The sequence below is a fragment of the Quercus lobata genome, chromosome 4 (genome assembly GCF_001633185.2).
Source record: "Quercus lobata isolate SW786 chromosome 4, ValleyOak3.0 Primary Assembly, whole genome shotgun sequence".
NCBI lineage: Eukaryota > Viridiplantae > Streptophyta > Magnoliopsida > Fagales > Fagaceae > Quercus > Quercus lobata.
In genome coordinates, this window is record NC_044907.1 from 20,012,022 (window position 1) to 20,027,929 (window position 15,908).

The 15,908-nt window shown below is 35.7% G+C and overlaps 2 protein-coding genes across 2 annotated transcripts; both read right to left on the minus strand.

The window, feature by feature from the left end:
* Positions 1 to 3,934: 3,934 nt before the first annotated feature.
* Positions 3,935 to 4,426, minus strand: LOC115984783. Its single transcript, XM_031107789.1, has one exon. The coding sequence runs from the start codon at positions 4,424 to 4,426 to the stop codon at positions 3,935 to 3,937; it is 492 nt and encodes a 163-aa protein (XP_030963649.1).
* A 4,609-nt stretch (positions 4,427 to 9,035) lies between these two features.
* LOC115984784 (probable LRR receptor-like serine/threonine-protein kinase At3g47570) lies at positions 9,036 to 14,763 on the minus strand. The gene is made up of 3 exons (XM_031107791.1): positions 12,267 to 14,763; positions 11,088 to 11,504; positions 9,036 to 9,263 (listed from the first exon to the last, which is right to left on the minus strand). The coding sequence occupies exons 1-3, from the start codon at positions 14,761 to 14,763 to the stop codon at positions 9,250 to 9,252; spliced, it is 2,928 nt and encodes a 975-aa protein (XP_030963651.1). The 3' UTR covers positions 9,036 to 9,249.
* Positions 14,764 to 15,908: the final 1,145 nt, after the last annotated feature.

A 15,908-nucleotide genomic window follows, 5' to 3' on the forward strand; every position in this document is an offset into this window, starting at 1 on the left:
TGGACGAGTGTATCTATGGTTTTTTTCCTTGTTTCACTCAAGAAAATTTAGACATTACATGTCTGCGTCCAGAGAATTTGTTCATCTTGAATTTTTCAATTCCCTTGTGGATTGGCTTGGACAAAAATATCATGGAGATGTAAAATTCACATAACATTTTGTATATAACATAAATATTGTTTACAGATAAGGCACATGCACACTGATGCCTTTTTATTTAATAAGTACAGACTTCATAACTTCATCCATAACTATGACACAACCATAATAAGAAATAAGGTAGTAGTTTCAAACTTCAAACACAAACAGCATCAAACATAAGTAGCATCAAACACAAACAGCATCAAACATAAGTAAAATGTAAGTAGACGGACATGGTCCAAGCTCGTCCATAGGTTCACTTTTACTGATAGTAATTCCTCAGGTGCTCCACATTCCAAGGATGTTCCAATTTTCTCCCATCCAGGGCCTCCAAGTAGTAGGATCCTTGCCTTTTATAGTTAATAACTCTATAGGGTCCTTCCCAATTTGGACCCAACTTCCCATGTGCTGGGTTTTTAGTTGACAAAGAGACCTTTCTCAGGACGAGATCTCCTATGTTGAAATGTCTTGGCTTCACCATCGCATCATACTGCCTAGCCATGAGGTTCTTGTACTTTGCTGCCCTGTGTTCTGCATCTGCCCTTACCTCGTCTATTAGATCGAGGTTCAGACGGAGTTGCTCCTCATTATCATTGTCTTGATACATCATCATCCTGTGATTGGCCATATGTACTTCTGCAGGTATGATTGTGTCGCTTCCATAGGCTAGCTTGAAAGGAGTCTCCCTCGTAGGGGTTCTCATTATGGTCCTGTACGCCCATAAAACTCCTGGTAATTCATCTGGCCATACTCCCTTCGCCCCCTCAAGCCGAGTCTTGATGATTTTCAACAAGGATCGGTTTGCAACTTCAGCTTGGCCATTGGCTTGGGGGTGTGCAAGCGAGGAATAATGGTTTTGAATTCCAAAGTGTAAGCAAAAGTCCCTGAAGAGTGCATTGTCAAATTGTCGTCCGTTATCAGACATCAATACCTTTGGCACTCCAAATCTGCACACAATGTTCTTCCACATTAAATTTTTTACATTCTGTTGTGTGATATTTGCTAACGGTTCAGCTTCCACCCATTTGGTGAAATAATCGATGCCCACCACTAGAAACTTCATCTGCCTTGTGCCCAGAGGGAAGGGACCCAAAATGTCTAGTCCCCATTATGCAAAGGGCCACGGTACCACCATCGGGGTGAGGTATTCTGATGGTTGTCTGGGGACGTTACTAAACCGTTGGCACTAGTTGCAGATCTTAACATATGCTTTAGCATCAGCTTGCATGTTTGGCCCGTAATACCCTGCGCGGACGACCTTGTGGACAAGTGATCTGGCTCCTGAGTGATTGCCACATGCTCCTTCATGAACTTCTTTCAGTACATAGTTTGCTTCATCCGGGGCTAAGCACCTAAGATAAGGTTGAGAAAAGCCTCTCTTGTATAGCACTTCATTCATAAGGACGTACCTAGCCGATCTCACCCTCAATTTCCTGGCTTCGTCCTTCTCTTCTGGTAGTCGTCCGTCTTTCAAGTATGATATAATCGGGGTCATCCAATTTCCTATGCTATCCACCTGTTGTACTTCTGGGACATCTATACTTGGCATATACTGAACTTCATCAGATTCGTCCATAAATTCATTCGCTGAGGCTTCTTTTGCTATTGTATCAGCTTCCACGTTCTCCTCCCTTGGGATTTGAATGAAGTCAGCTTTTTCAAATCTTTTTATAAGGCGCATTACCCTATTAAGGTATTTCCTCATCCGTTCTTCCTTCACTTCATACATCTCATTTACTTGCCCCAGATCAATTGAGAATCCCCCAGGACAAGTATAGACTTGGCTTCCACAGACTTAGCCAATTCTAGCCCTTTGAGAAGGGCTTCATACTTAACTTCATTTTTAGTTGCTTGGTACTGTAGATGAACTTTATGTTTCAGTTTGTCTCCTTCTGGGGATTGTAGGACCACACCAATTCCGCCTGCATGCCGTGTAGACGAACCATCCACATGGACGACCCATCTCTTACTGTCTTTTGTCTCATCATAACTTGGGGTAAACTCCACAATGAAATTTGCTAGTGCTTGAGCTTTTATGGCATGCCTTGGTTGATACCTAATGTCAAACTCACTGAGCTCTACAGCCCACTGGATTAATCGTCTTGCAACTTCTAGTCTATTCATTACCTTCTTGAGCGGATGATCTGTCATGACATTAATGACATGTGCTTGGAAATAATGCCTCAGCTTCCTAGAAGCGGTGATAAATGCGAAGGCTAATTTCTCCATTTGTGGATACGTCCTTTCACTCCCCTCAATGCCTTGCTCGTATAGTACACAGGTCTTTGCACTTTATCTTCTTCTCTTATCAATGCTGAGCTCACGGTATGTGGGGTTATCGCTACGTATAAATATAACTCTTCTCCCACCATTGACAGACTCAGCAGTGGTGCCATGGTAAGGTATGCCTTCAAATCTTCGAAAGCTCTCTGTCACTCGTCGGTCCATTCGAATGCTTTTTTAAGAAACTTAAAAAATGGCAAACATTTGTCAGTGGCTTTAGAGACAAACCTGTTGAGTGCGACAACTCGTCCAGTAAGGGATTGGATTTCCTTGGTATTTTGTGGAGGCTTCATGTCCAGTATTGCTTGAATTTTATCAGGATTCACTTCAATTCCCCTGTGGGAGACCATAAAACCAAGGAATTTCCCTGATGATACTCCAAAAGCACATTTGCAAGGATTCAGTTTCATGTGATACTGTCTCAGTGTGTCAAATGTCTCCTGCAGGTCGTCTAGATGCCTTCCCTCGTCCTGACTCTTCACCAGCATGTCATCTACATAGACTTCCACATTTTGCCTAATTTGCGGACGAAACATATGGTTGACCAACATCTGATATGTTGCCCCTGCGTTCTTTAAGCCAAATGACATCACCTTATAACAGAATAAGCCTTGACTGGTGACAAAGGATGTCTTCTCTTGGTCTGTCTCATCCATCCTTATCTGATTGTATTTAGAAAAGGCATCCATGAAGCTAAGCAACTTGTGGCCCGCAGTTGAGTCTACCAACTGGTCAATGCGTGGCAGCGGATAACTTTCCTTGGGGCAAGCCTTGTTCACGTCAGTGAAATCTACGCACATTCTCCATTTGTCATTTGCCTTTTTGACTATTACTAAATTGGCCAACCAATCCGGGTAGTACACTTCCCGAATAAACTTCGCCACCATCAGCTTTTGAACCTCTTCTTTGATAGCACCATCTTTCTCAGGGCAAACACCTTCTTCTTTTGCTGCACAGGCTTTGAGGAAGGACATACATTCAAATGGTGGGTAATGACACTAGGGTCTATACCCGGCATATCCTTATGACCCCACGCAAACACATCAATATTTTTCTTCAAAAACTGGATGAGGTCCTTCTTAATCTTCTCTTCTAGATCTGCTTCGACCTTGGTACACCTCTCAGGGTTATCTTCATCCAAGGAAATATCTTCCAATGCTTTGGTAGGCTCTGCTACAACTCTCTTTTCTTTAATATTCATGGCTTGAACTTGTTCATCCATGGCCAACATGGCCAGGTAACATTCTCTTGCTGCTAATTGGTCCCTTTGTACCTGCCTACTCTGTGTTCTGTTGGAAACTTGACTGATAAGTGGTAAGTAGAGGTAACGGCCTTCCAACTATTCAAAGTTGGTCTTCCAATTATGGCGTTGTAGAAGGATAGACAATCTACCACAAGGAAGTTCACATCCTTGGTGATTTGTCGTGGGTATGCCCTCATTACCACAGATTCCACCAAAACCTACTAGGGGAGAGTTTACTGGACGGAGCTGGTCTCGTCCTAACCTCATCTACTGAAAAGCTGGATAATATAAAATGTCTGCCGAGCTTCCGTTGTCCACAAGCACTCTTCTAGTTGTGTAGTCAGCAATTAATAAGGAGATGACGAGAGCATCATCATGGGGGTGATGAATTCTCTTAGTGTCTTCATCCGTGAAGGTGATTGCTTGCTCGTCCGTGGACCTTGCTCTTGGTGACTGTCTAGAAAGTTGGACGCTCTGTACTACCTTCAAGTATGCTTTCTTGGACTTGGACGACTGGCTAGTTGAACTTCCCCCTATAATGACTCTTATTTCTCCGAGTGGTGGTTGTGATGATTCTTCCATCTTCCCTTTCTGTTTCTCGTCCCTGTGGTCTCGTCCAAGGAAACTCCTCAACTTCCGTTGCCTTATAAGATTTTCAATTTGTTGTTTTAAATCGAAACACTCATCTATATCATGACCATGATCCCTATAGAAGCGACAATACTTGTTCCTATTGCGCTTATTGGGATCTGCCTTCATTTTTTCCGGCCATTTCAAAGAAGGATCATCCTTGATCTACATAAGGACCTGCTCAAGTGGGACGTTCAAAGGGGTATATTGCTGGTTCCGTGCTGAAGAACCTAGCTTCTTACAATCTCGGTCTTTCCTTTCTTCCGTCCGTGCCTTTTTTGGACGAGGGCCTTGCTCGGAATGGCAACTGGGATTTGCGACTAATCTTTCCGACCTCTTCCTCTTCTTAGCAATGATCGCGTCTTCTGCATTCATACAATTTTGAGCTGAATGGACAAGTTCGGCCATGGACTGGGGTTCTTTTTCATAGAGTTTATGTATAAACAAATCCAAATTTACCCCATTATGGAAGGCCGCCAATAGGAGCTTATCATCTGCTTCGTCCATGCTCAGGGCTTCTCTGTTGAAACGGGTGATGAATGACCAAAGGCTCTCGTTCTCCCCCTGCTCTATAGTCAACAAGCTGGACAAGGAACGCTTGTGCCTTTGTCCCCCAAAAGAACTTACCAAATTAGGGGGTAATTTGCTGAACCAAACTCGCGTCGTACCCTTGAGGGTGGTAGGAAAGGCTCTACACATTATTTCGTCAGGCACCCCTTGAAGATGCATGGTGGTCTTGAAAGTGGCTATGTGATCAAACGGGTCGCGTGCTCCATCATACGAATCCAGAGAAGGCAACTTGAACTTTGATGGTAGAGGGTGACCGTTGATGGAAGCCGTGAAGGGGGAATCAGTTCTGTGAACCAAATCTTCTATTGGATTCGCCTTCCTCATATTCTCTTTCATTTCCTCCATGACTTTTTTCATTTGGTCTATTTCTTCTTTCAAGTGTGGTACCGTTCGTGAAGTGGTGCCTCTGAACTGACTTCCAATTTTAGTATTCTCTTTATTGCCATGACTCTGTGTTTGTCCTCCTTCACGTTCTTCACGTGTCTACCTCTTCATATTAATCTCCATTCTTAACTCTTGGTTTTGGCGAGTCAACTCCGCCATAGCGTCCGCCATAGATTGCGCATGTTGGACAGATGATGTCTGCATGACCAGTGCAAACTGGCGATCGCGATGAGGGTTGCTGCTTCCCTGATGGCCTAGGCTAGTAGCCCTCGATCTAGTCCGAACCATCAACCTTTTGTCATGAAGAAGTAAACTGTAAAACAATCTCTTCCCACAGACGGCGCCAACTAATAATTCCTTGGATACCAGTAGGTTGACAAGTCTCGAACGATGATGATCTTTGGGCTATATCCTGTGAAACGACAACATTGAATTAGAAGAGACCGGTGGGGATTGGCCAAAAGTCCTCCTCCGATGAAGTTAGTGAACTTGGAATTCTCTGTAAGGAAGGAGTATTCTCTTAAATAAAAATGTCTGAATGACTTACCCTTCATCGAAGAATCCTTATATAGTATGTATGGAACGGTTATCTGTTTAATAACCGTTCCTAATGTCGAGGAGTCCGGAGAATTGGGGGTAACTTCCATAACCGCTATGGAAGTTACCTAGGTTGGACGGCCCGTTCCATGTTGAACTCGTCCATCTTTCATTAAAGACGGACGAGACCATCTAGGACGGCTTGTCCTTTGTCCAAATGATGATGGGTAAGATTCCCATGGGATCTCGTTTGTCCAAAGACGGACGAGGTTAGCCAGGACACTTGGGACGATCACTTCGTCTGTTTGGTTTGTCCTAGCTTGTCTTTCGTTGGACGAGACATATGGACGAGTTCAGGAGTTGATGTTTTTTGTGACACCATCAAATATACCTATTAAGGAAAATAATGTTATAGCCATAAACTATTTTACAACATTTTTACAAATTGCTGATGTGACCAACCTTTTATGGGTTTTTATCTAGACCCATCATTAATATTATTTTTTCATTTAACAATAATCACTCACCATATCAACAGTTTGTAAAATAGTTTGTATCTCTAACATTATTTATTAAGGAATAACTATTACATCCCTTTTAGAGATGAATAGTTATTTTTCATTTTAAAGAATAACTATTCATAAGGAATGACTATTCTTTATAATGAAAACATAACCAAATTACTTAATAGCTAAACCATAGGAGTAATTATTACATTACAATATCTATTACAATCTACTAAACGTATTTTGTATGTTTTCTTTGGAAATATCACAAGGCTCTTGACAACTAGATATTTTTAACCTGTAGAGTTGTTTGATTTAATTTTATATTCATTTTGCATTAACTCTTTGTAATTCATTGTAATTACCATATGTCCCATAAACTTTGTAATTAATGGAAAATATTATTGATTAAATATAAAAATTAATAAAATTACAAAAATTCACTTGAGACTTGGGTCCGCCTACTTTTCTTTTTGGTGATAAAATCGGTTCTCATTGTCATTGCATTAAGGACTAGTTCGATCCCCCAGCACTAGTGGTGGTTCCAATATTTTTCTCTAGGGGGTTTAGTTAGAAATATGTCATATAAAAGACGAGTAAAAAATAAAATGATAATTTTTTCCCTATATATACAAGTTCCATATTATATACTATAGTCTAAAATAGTTTGTAATTAATAATAAATTATTATATTTATATGTAATTTCAATTAAATAAAATTATATGATAAAGAAGAATAGTAACACATCTAGGAGTAGGAGTAGAACTAGAAGTACATGTGAAACTGAGAAAAAAATAGTAACTAATATATGTTTTTGCTTTTGAAGTGTATGACCTTTAAACCATACATGTGGTCATTCTATTGGAATTTGAGAAAGCACTAAAAGAATTCTTGGACTTGGAAATCTATAGAACATTTATCAAACTACTTGATCAAATAAAGAGAAAAATTAAGGAAACATAGAAGAGAGAATGAGGAAAGAATTAACGACAGTGTAATTTTTTTTTTTGGTGAAGAAGAAAAATGCAGGAAAAAATGGCTTCATTCCGCTGTCAATGGCAAAATAAGCCAAAGTCTCAGAGAAAAGATTAATTTTTTTTTTCAACTAAGGTGCAAAATGTTGAAACATTTTTTTTTCTTTTTTATAAAATTAAATATTTTACAAGTAGTGTCATTGACACAACACTTTCAAATAAATCTCACAACAAAATCTAGGTGACAAGTTGTTAAATATAGGTAAAAAAGTGATGTCAACTATGGGTCTAGATAAAAACCAGTTACAACATGCCACATAACCTTTATTGTAAAAATATTATAAAAGTAGCATTACAATGATCATATTCAAGTTTATTTAAGTTGAGTTTAAACAAAATTAAAGGTCAGATTGTTCAAAATTTTATTTTAGAGAGGTTAAAACAAACTTGTTTTAAAAATTTTATATATAAAAAAAGAATTTTGGCAGAGGTTCATTTGAACTCCCTGGCCTGAATATAATGCGGCCCCTGCGTAGGACTGATTGATGTCCCAAGAATCCAATAGTCTCTTCAGCCCATGCTTCTAGCCCAGATCTACAAATCTACATGACATATAGGTACCGTTCATGTCCAGCGCGTCCACATCTGGCCTTTTTTATTTATTTATTTTATTTTATTTATTTTATAAAAGGACCAGCGTCTCTTGCATTGTTCATGAGACATGAACAATGCAAACAAGTAAATGATCAGTATTTTTATGTGAATAGTAATCCAATTTTTTTTTTTTTAATTGTTTTCAATTTTCAGTTTTCAGCAAAATAAGCGGTATTTAAATGCACCCATACCTAGTTTAGGACTCTTGCATTCAACCATCAGTGAGCAAATGATTCAAGGGTGGACTAGTTGAGGTTATTGGATAATCCTATTGTTGATTGAAGTTGCAATAGCGCATTTGGTAAATTAAATTCTATATCTCTGGAACTTTAAATTTATTTTAAACTTATATCATATTATGAGAGAGAGAGAGATAATTAATTGGATCTCAAATAAGATCTCTTAATAAATTTATTCACTTAATAAAAATAGATAAAAAATAATCACATAATACACCAAAATGATAATAACAAAAATAATCATAATAAAGTTGAAATACTTATTATAACAATTCATTTTTTTTTTTAAACAAACACACACCTAAGGGAGAGAGAAAGTGGTTATTATAACAATTCTTTTGGTTATATAAAAAGACCAAATTCTTTTCAAAAAATATGAATGCCTTAGAAAATTTTACTGGTGTTAATTATTATTAAAAGAGTCTTTTTCTTAATTTTTTTTTAATTTTAATTTTATTTTTATGGGGTCAACTGTAAATGGGCGTAAAACCACAAGCCCTTTACGGAGGAGACGAAGTCCATCGTGGGCTGATAAATGGCTTAGGACGAAATGGGGGCCTTGCAGCCCTTGCTAGATGGACAAAGTGAAAGGAAAACCAATTTCTCAAGCCCAGACTATATTCAAAATTTCAAAAAAAAAAAAAAAAAACACACACACACACATATTACTTTGTAGAGTTTTTTGCGAGAAAGATCTTTAATTGATTTTTTTAATAATATTTGACAAAAAACAGTGATATATTTTTTTTAGCATAGACCAATAGATTAAGATAAACTAACTAAATTAGCCTGAAGTACAGAAACAAATTGTGGTCGAACATATTTTCCATGAATCCAATTAATTTAAATAACGAAACTCTTCAAATAGAGGCAGATCTAAATTTCTTAGGCATCTAAAGCCTAAGCATTTTTATTGAAGCCACAGAGAGAAAATACATCAGTTCTTTGAGCCAAGCCAGAAATATGATTGCTGAATTAACGAAAATAGTACATTAAAGACATGATTGCTGAATTACACAAATTATTTGCTCCAATATAATATATCATAAACTTGACAAACTATACTGGCTACCTTCATAATAAGTCATCAACCTTGTGCACCTGTGGTAAAGGAAGATAAATTTCAATGAATTAGAATAATAAAAAGCTTTGAATTTCTAAAAATGATGTTGTAGTGACTTGTGATTGAGCTGTTCCCCTACAATTTAAAAGATATTCATTAAGCCATTACCAACAAGGCTACAATTTAATTGGTAAATTAAGTATCAAATTTTTTGTTTTTTGTTTTACACCTTTAAGAAAATTTAAAATGCAAGAAATTTAATTTGTTGAATTATGAGATCCAAACTCATTTAATATTTACTAAATTACAGTCACCTTCCTTAAATTTGATGAAATGACACTCCCCTTCTTATGTTTTATGAAATGACAGTATGACACTCATTTCTCTTTTTTTTTAGAGAGTTTCAACCTATGGCGTCTGCTCTTGATGATAGTTCTTTATCATCAGACTAAGACACCAATCAGTTTTTGGTGTAAGCGGAGATTGAATCTCAGATCTCTTATACAACCATTAGAGACTTTACCAGTTGAATTAATTGGAACCTACTGTGACACTCATTCCTTGAGGTTTATATATATATATATATATATATATATATATGTACTAGTTAATACATATCTCAAGGGAAGGGAGTGTCATTTTTTCCAAGTTTGAAAAAGAATATATCTTTAAAATGAAATATTCTATTAGTGAAATCATAGTTTGGGAGGCATGAACTTAGTTGTTGCATTTATATAAATCTCAAGTGAGAAGTGTCGTTACGACAAATGTCAATGGAGAGTGGTGTAATTTACCCTTTAATATTTATGGAATTAGCAATCCATTTACTTATAAGATATCATACATATCTATCATAATAAATACCTAATGGTAAAATATATAGTTCTATATACAAACACAGTCTAGATTTTCTTACAAAAACTTAATATTAGTTCAAATGTAAATTTCAATGAATTTTTTTTTTTTTTTTTATACCACGTTCTTAAGAATTGTTTGTTAATATCTTTAGTCAAAAAATGTAAATGTGAAATAAATTTATTGTATCACAATAGCAAAAATTAATTTAATGAATCAATCAAGAATGAACTATTTCCATACTCTTACCAAGTAACATCCTTGCAAGACATTTTGGAGAAATTAAACTTTACCCCCTAAATTATATCTTCTTCTACACATACACCTCTAAACTTTGAGAATAAACATTTACCCCCTTAAACTATGTGAATGTATACTTTACCCCATAAACTATACCCTTTTTTTAGACTTAGTTTTTTTTTTTTTCTTTTTGAGAAAGTTTTTTAGACTTAGTTAAAAATGTTATATGCATCTAATTATGTTTAGTTTAAAATATTATATATACACACACACACATGAGATTACATACTAATTTGAAATTTTAAACAAGCAAGATTTCTCTAGCAAATTAATTAGCTAAAATTTGTAGCATTTACATGTCTATCACAGCAATTTAGTACATGTGCCGATAATTTAAGCTTATGTCTTTTACAGGGATCTCTGTCTAGATTAATAGGGGGCGTAAGCCAATTTCTTGTGATGTCTCTTTAATAATGGAAATCACCCAAATCTCTCTCTTACACACACAAAAGAGAAGAAGAGGAAGAGTAATTGGACTCATTCCCAATCTTATGTATAGTAGAATGAACTAATAAAAGGAGATCACCCAAATCTCTATCTTTTTAGTTTTGCAAGATGGACAGTGGCTTTCTAATTGCTATATGATTCCCTTAAACATTTGGAATGGATTTATTAAGTTAATTAGATCTAATGGTGTGGGTGGATACATTACCAAATTCTATATATATATATATATATATATATATCAATGAAAAAACAAAATTTACCTGTAGCACGAACTCGTTGTCTTCGTATACTTTTTTTAAGAATGCTTTCTCGAATTTTATGAAGCTCAACTACAACAGTACTGATGTTCATCCTTTCTCTTGGAAATTCTATGGAACAAGCAACTCCAATTCCAAGTATCGAAATCAAGCATTCTTGAATTTTGGAAATTCCATTTTGATCCTCATTTCGTGTGTTGTTTATCCTCCTCGTCTCTTCCTCTTGCCTTACCCAAAGAAGATTAGGATCTATAATGTCAATTTTTCGTTCTGGCAAAGCTGCTTTGACAAAGTCATGAAGGTTTAAATTATCTTGAAAAATGCTATCAGTAGGTCTCTTTCCTGTGAACATCTCTAACAATAGTATGCCATAACTATAGATGTCACCATATAATGACACTTCATTTCCCATACCATACTCTGCAATTGCATGTAACATATGTTGTAAGATAGGCAAATATTTGTACTAGAAAAAGAAGGGAAAGAATAAAAACCTCACAAGTAATAAAGGTTTATTTTCAATGACATGTAATAAGAAAGAAAAAAAAAGAGAAGTGAAAATTTGTTATGACTTATGACACATTTTATATAGATTTTTTATAGGGTCAGCTTTAAGCCTAGGCCTAAGGTTCTATATTCATAAAATTTCATAAAAGAGTCCGAAGGACCACATCCAAAAAAAAAAAAAAAAGCTCCAAAAGATTATTTTAAAAAAGAGGAAAAAGGTGGGTTTTGTATTTTTTTTTTTTCTCACACCTCCAAGAAGGCTGCAAAAATATAGGTAATAGAAATTCAATTCAATTGAAATCCTAAACTGTTTCGCAAAAATAAAATTTATATGAGAGTGTTGATTAAGTTAATTAATTATTATTAATTGTACAAGAGGCGTCACTATAACTAAATACAATAGTTGAATTAGTAATTTGCATCTCAAAAAAGCAAAAACTTTGATTTAAAAAAAAGTTAAAGAGATATTATTTGATTGATATTTAACTATTTTAAAAATCTCACTTAAAATTATTGCCTCAGGTATCAAATTGTATTTCGTCGGTCCTAATTTTATCTTCTAGATACAATACATCTATATTGAATCTATTATTTCATGCTTGAATTAATTAATAGTAAAAAAAACTATGGGAAAGAGAAAGAAAATTAAATTTAAGAAATGTAAAATATATTTACCTGGATGAGTATAACCAACTGTTCCTCTAACCCCAATGGAGCTTGATTGATTAGGAGAACAATCCTGGGTAGCATCATGAAGGAATTTTGCCAAGCCAAAGTCGCCTACATGTCCAACCATTTCATCATCGAGAAGAATATTGCTTGGCTTGAGGTCACAATGAACAATTGGCGTTTGGCAATGATGATGAAGATAATCCAATGCACTAGCAACATCAATGGTGATATTCAATCTTTGGATAAGACTCAACTTCCTTGGTTCCTCAATAGCCTCATTTGTTCTTGGAGTTGGATGTAACCACTCATCTAGGTTGCCATTTCCTAAGAACTCATATACCAAAGCTTTAAAATCACGACCTTGATAATCAATACTGGAACATATTGTGAGCACCTTTACAAGATTTCGATGTCTGATGTTTCTTAGAGTTTCACACTCGGCCACAAAACTTTTGGAAGCTCCATGACGCAAAAGGTTAAGCACCTTGATGGCAACCGTATGTCTACCTTGATCAAGAATTCCTTTATAAACAGACCCAAAGCTACCCACACCAATTAAATTAGTAGAAGAGAATCCATTGGTTGCATTTAGGAGACTTTGGTAAGATACATTCAAATTTGAATCACTTGAGGTACTTCCATTCCTTTTCTTTAGTAAAGAATAAAGAAATAGAAGCAACAAAATCAAAGTTACTCCAAAAAGCCCAGAAGCTGTAGAGATTATTATCTTCAAGTTAAGGGCCATCTTCCTCTTCTTGGAATTTAAGTATTTGCATTTAGGAAGTTGAAACTCAGGTATGCCTCCACAGAGTTTATCATTTGCCTTAAGCAAAGTTGCACTCATGTTTTTGAAAACTCCCTCTGTTGGTACCTCACCCTCAAATTGGTTGTAAGAGAGATTCAATATTTGCAAATCCCAAAACTCCAAAAATTTTGGAATATTCCCAGACAAATTATTGTTCGATAGATCTAGAACTTTAATACCTTTCAATGATTCCAAAGATGAAGGAATGACTCCTTGGAAGAAGTTTCTTCTCATGGCTAGAAATTCTAGTGTCACACAACTTCCAAGAGTTGTTGGGATTGTACCAAACATCATGTTTTCGGAAATGTCTAATTGTTCTAAATTTTTTAAATTTCCTACTTCCATGGGAAGGACACCTATTAATTGGTTGGCTTTCAAGTCTAGAATAATTAGGGAGACTGAGTGAGCAATAACTTCTGAGCCTATGGTACCACTAAGATTTTTATTATTGAGATACAATCTTAGCAAATTTTGGCACTGACCTAGACTTAAAGGGATGCTGCCTTGAAGGTTATTATTTCCTAAATTCAAAATTGTCAAAGCTGTTAAATTTCCAAGGGAGGATGGAATGTTTCCAGAAAATTTGTTTTGGGATAAATCTAAATATACTAACTTATGAAGAATTCCAATTTCAAAGGGAATATTACTTGATAATTTATTGTTCCCAGTCCGCAAGTCCTCCAAGTTGATCAGATTTCCTATCTCAGCAGGAATGTTTTCTGATATTTTATTATTATCTAGATAAAAATAAAAAAGAGTAGCTGAGAAGTTGCCAATGCATTTAGGCAACTTCCCCCCAAAGTTGTTGCCATTTATATGCAAAAAGGTGAGATAGGTGGTATTTGTTAAAGAACAGAGAAAACTCAAGTCATCTGGTTCCCCACTTCCAAGATGGTTGGAGGTAAGGATTAAAGATGCCAATCTATTTAGCTTCTCCAAAGAAGGAACTTTTCCACTTAGTTTATTATCTCCCATTTCAAATGTGTTTAGATTTGTGGCATTAGATATTGAAACAGGGATAGATCCAGTAAATTGGTTGGCAGCAAAGATAAATACTTCGATATTTGGTAGAGTGATACCAATGTCGAATGGAAGAGACCCCTGGATTTGATTTCCAGATACAGCAAAAGTCAATAAAGAAGAGAGATTGTACATTGAGCGAGGAATGGTTCCAGAAAACCTATTAGCCTGCACACTAATAGCTGAAAGTTTCATCAATTGACCAAAAGAATCAGGGATACTCCCACCCAAATTATTATAATATGCAGAAAATTTTTCTAAAAATGATAAGTTCCCGAAAAAAGGTGAGACAGTTCCTGTAAGATTATTCCTATTAATAGAAAAGAGTTGGAGTTTTGTCAAGGAGGTAAGCGTAGTAGGAATTTCTCCTACCAATTGGTTATAACCAACATAAAGGGCGACAAGGTTGTTGCAACCAGATAAATTGCTTGGAATTTCCCCCTGTATTGTGTTGTATTGCAGTTCTAAGACTTGCAATCTAGTCAAACGACCAATTTCTGGAGGGATTTCTTTATGAAGTGTGTTGTTTTTTAGGCTTAGATTCCTTAAAAAACTTAAATTCCCAACATATGGAGATATAGAGCCTACCAGTTCTAGAGATTGTAAGTTCAATACGGTGACCCTTTGGTGTCGGCGGCCACATGTAACCCCTTGCCATTGACAAAAGTGGATCATGGATTATCTTGGCTTTGAACTCAAGCAATGCCAAACGGTCCGTCTCATTATTCCCGCTGACCACTGAGGTGACAAATATGCCCAGGCACCAAAGAAGAATAAAAGCGTGCATGGAAAAAGATGAAGATGGAGCTGCACTCAGTTGCAAAAGCCCCATGCACTATGGTTGAAGGAACTTTGTTTAGCTAAGCGTTCTGGTGATTATATTTTGAAGGAAAAAGATTAGTTTACAAATAAGCAACTGTGTATGTTGTCCAGAGAGAGGGCTGATTTGGGTGTGTAGCACCTTAAGAACAAGCAAATATATAGCACGGGAAAGGAGAAAATTGGTGCAAGAATTTCAGCGTTCGGACCCACTCCAAAATTGCAGGAATAACTTGAGGGTAATATTCAGGAAGCATATTGAAAAAAGTGTAAAGGACACTTTCCCCATTTTTTTTTTTTTTTTTTTGATGGTGGGAGAGTGAGATTTCTTAGTTAGAAATATCACCCAATGCCAGTTAAGTTATAAGGTTTTTAACTTTGTACAATTGTAAAGTTTGCATTTAGATTCAAATGTAGCAATTTTTGTCTGACTTTTAAGGGCATACATTGGTAAAATCGAGCTTTTTATAATGAAAACTTTGCAGCCAATTCTTATTTTTATTAATTTAGTGAATATTTTATTTTGTTTGTATTTTAATTTTAATTTTAATTTTTGAATTTGTATCTAGACTCACACCTTCACCATTTTGTTTTATATATATATATATATATATATATATATTTATGGAAGTGTTGTCCTGGCTTTAAATTAGACTATTTCATATTCCATGTTTACGAGACACCTTAAAAATTTTAATGGACCTATGGTGTGGTGAAATAAATTTGAGACTTCCAAGTTTATGTCACGTCCCAACACAATAAGTCCTTCACCAGGGTACTTTCATGGTGTCATTTGTATTAGTTAAGGGTGAATATTGTAATTATTAATACTTAACAGTGACAAATTACAATACATCATTTTTTTTTGTCAGTATTTTTTAGCTCTTATAATTGTGGTAAATTACAATAGACCAATATTTTATTATTATTATCATATATTTTACCATAACATGGTATTCCCAAAAAAAAAAAAAAAAAAAATTGTTTGCCACAACACATTT

What these genes read in the sequence shown, in the direction of transcription:
- LOC115984783 (XM_031107789.1), bottom strand. Translation starts at nt 4,426, where the DNA reads ATGAAGGCAGATCCCAATAAGCGCAATAGGAACAAGTATTGTCGCTTC.
- LOC115984784 (XM_031107791.1), bottom strand. Translation starts at nt 14,763, where the DNA reads ATGATCCACTTTTGTCAATGGCAAGGGGTTACATGTGGCCGCCGACAC. An exon ending in AGTTGGTTATACTCATCCAG is followed by an intron (nt 11,505 to 12,266) that starts GTAAATATATTT and finishes ATGCAATTGCAG; the next exon opens with AGTATGGTATGGGAAATGAA.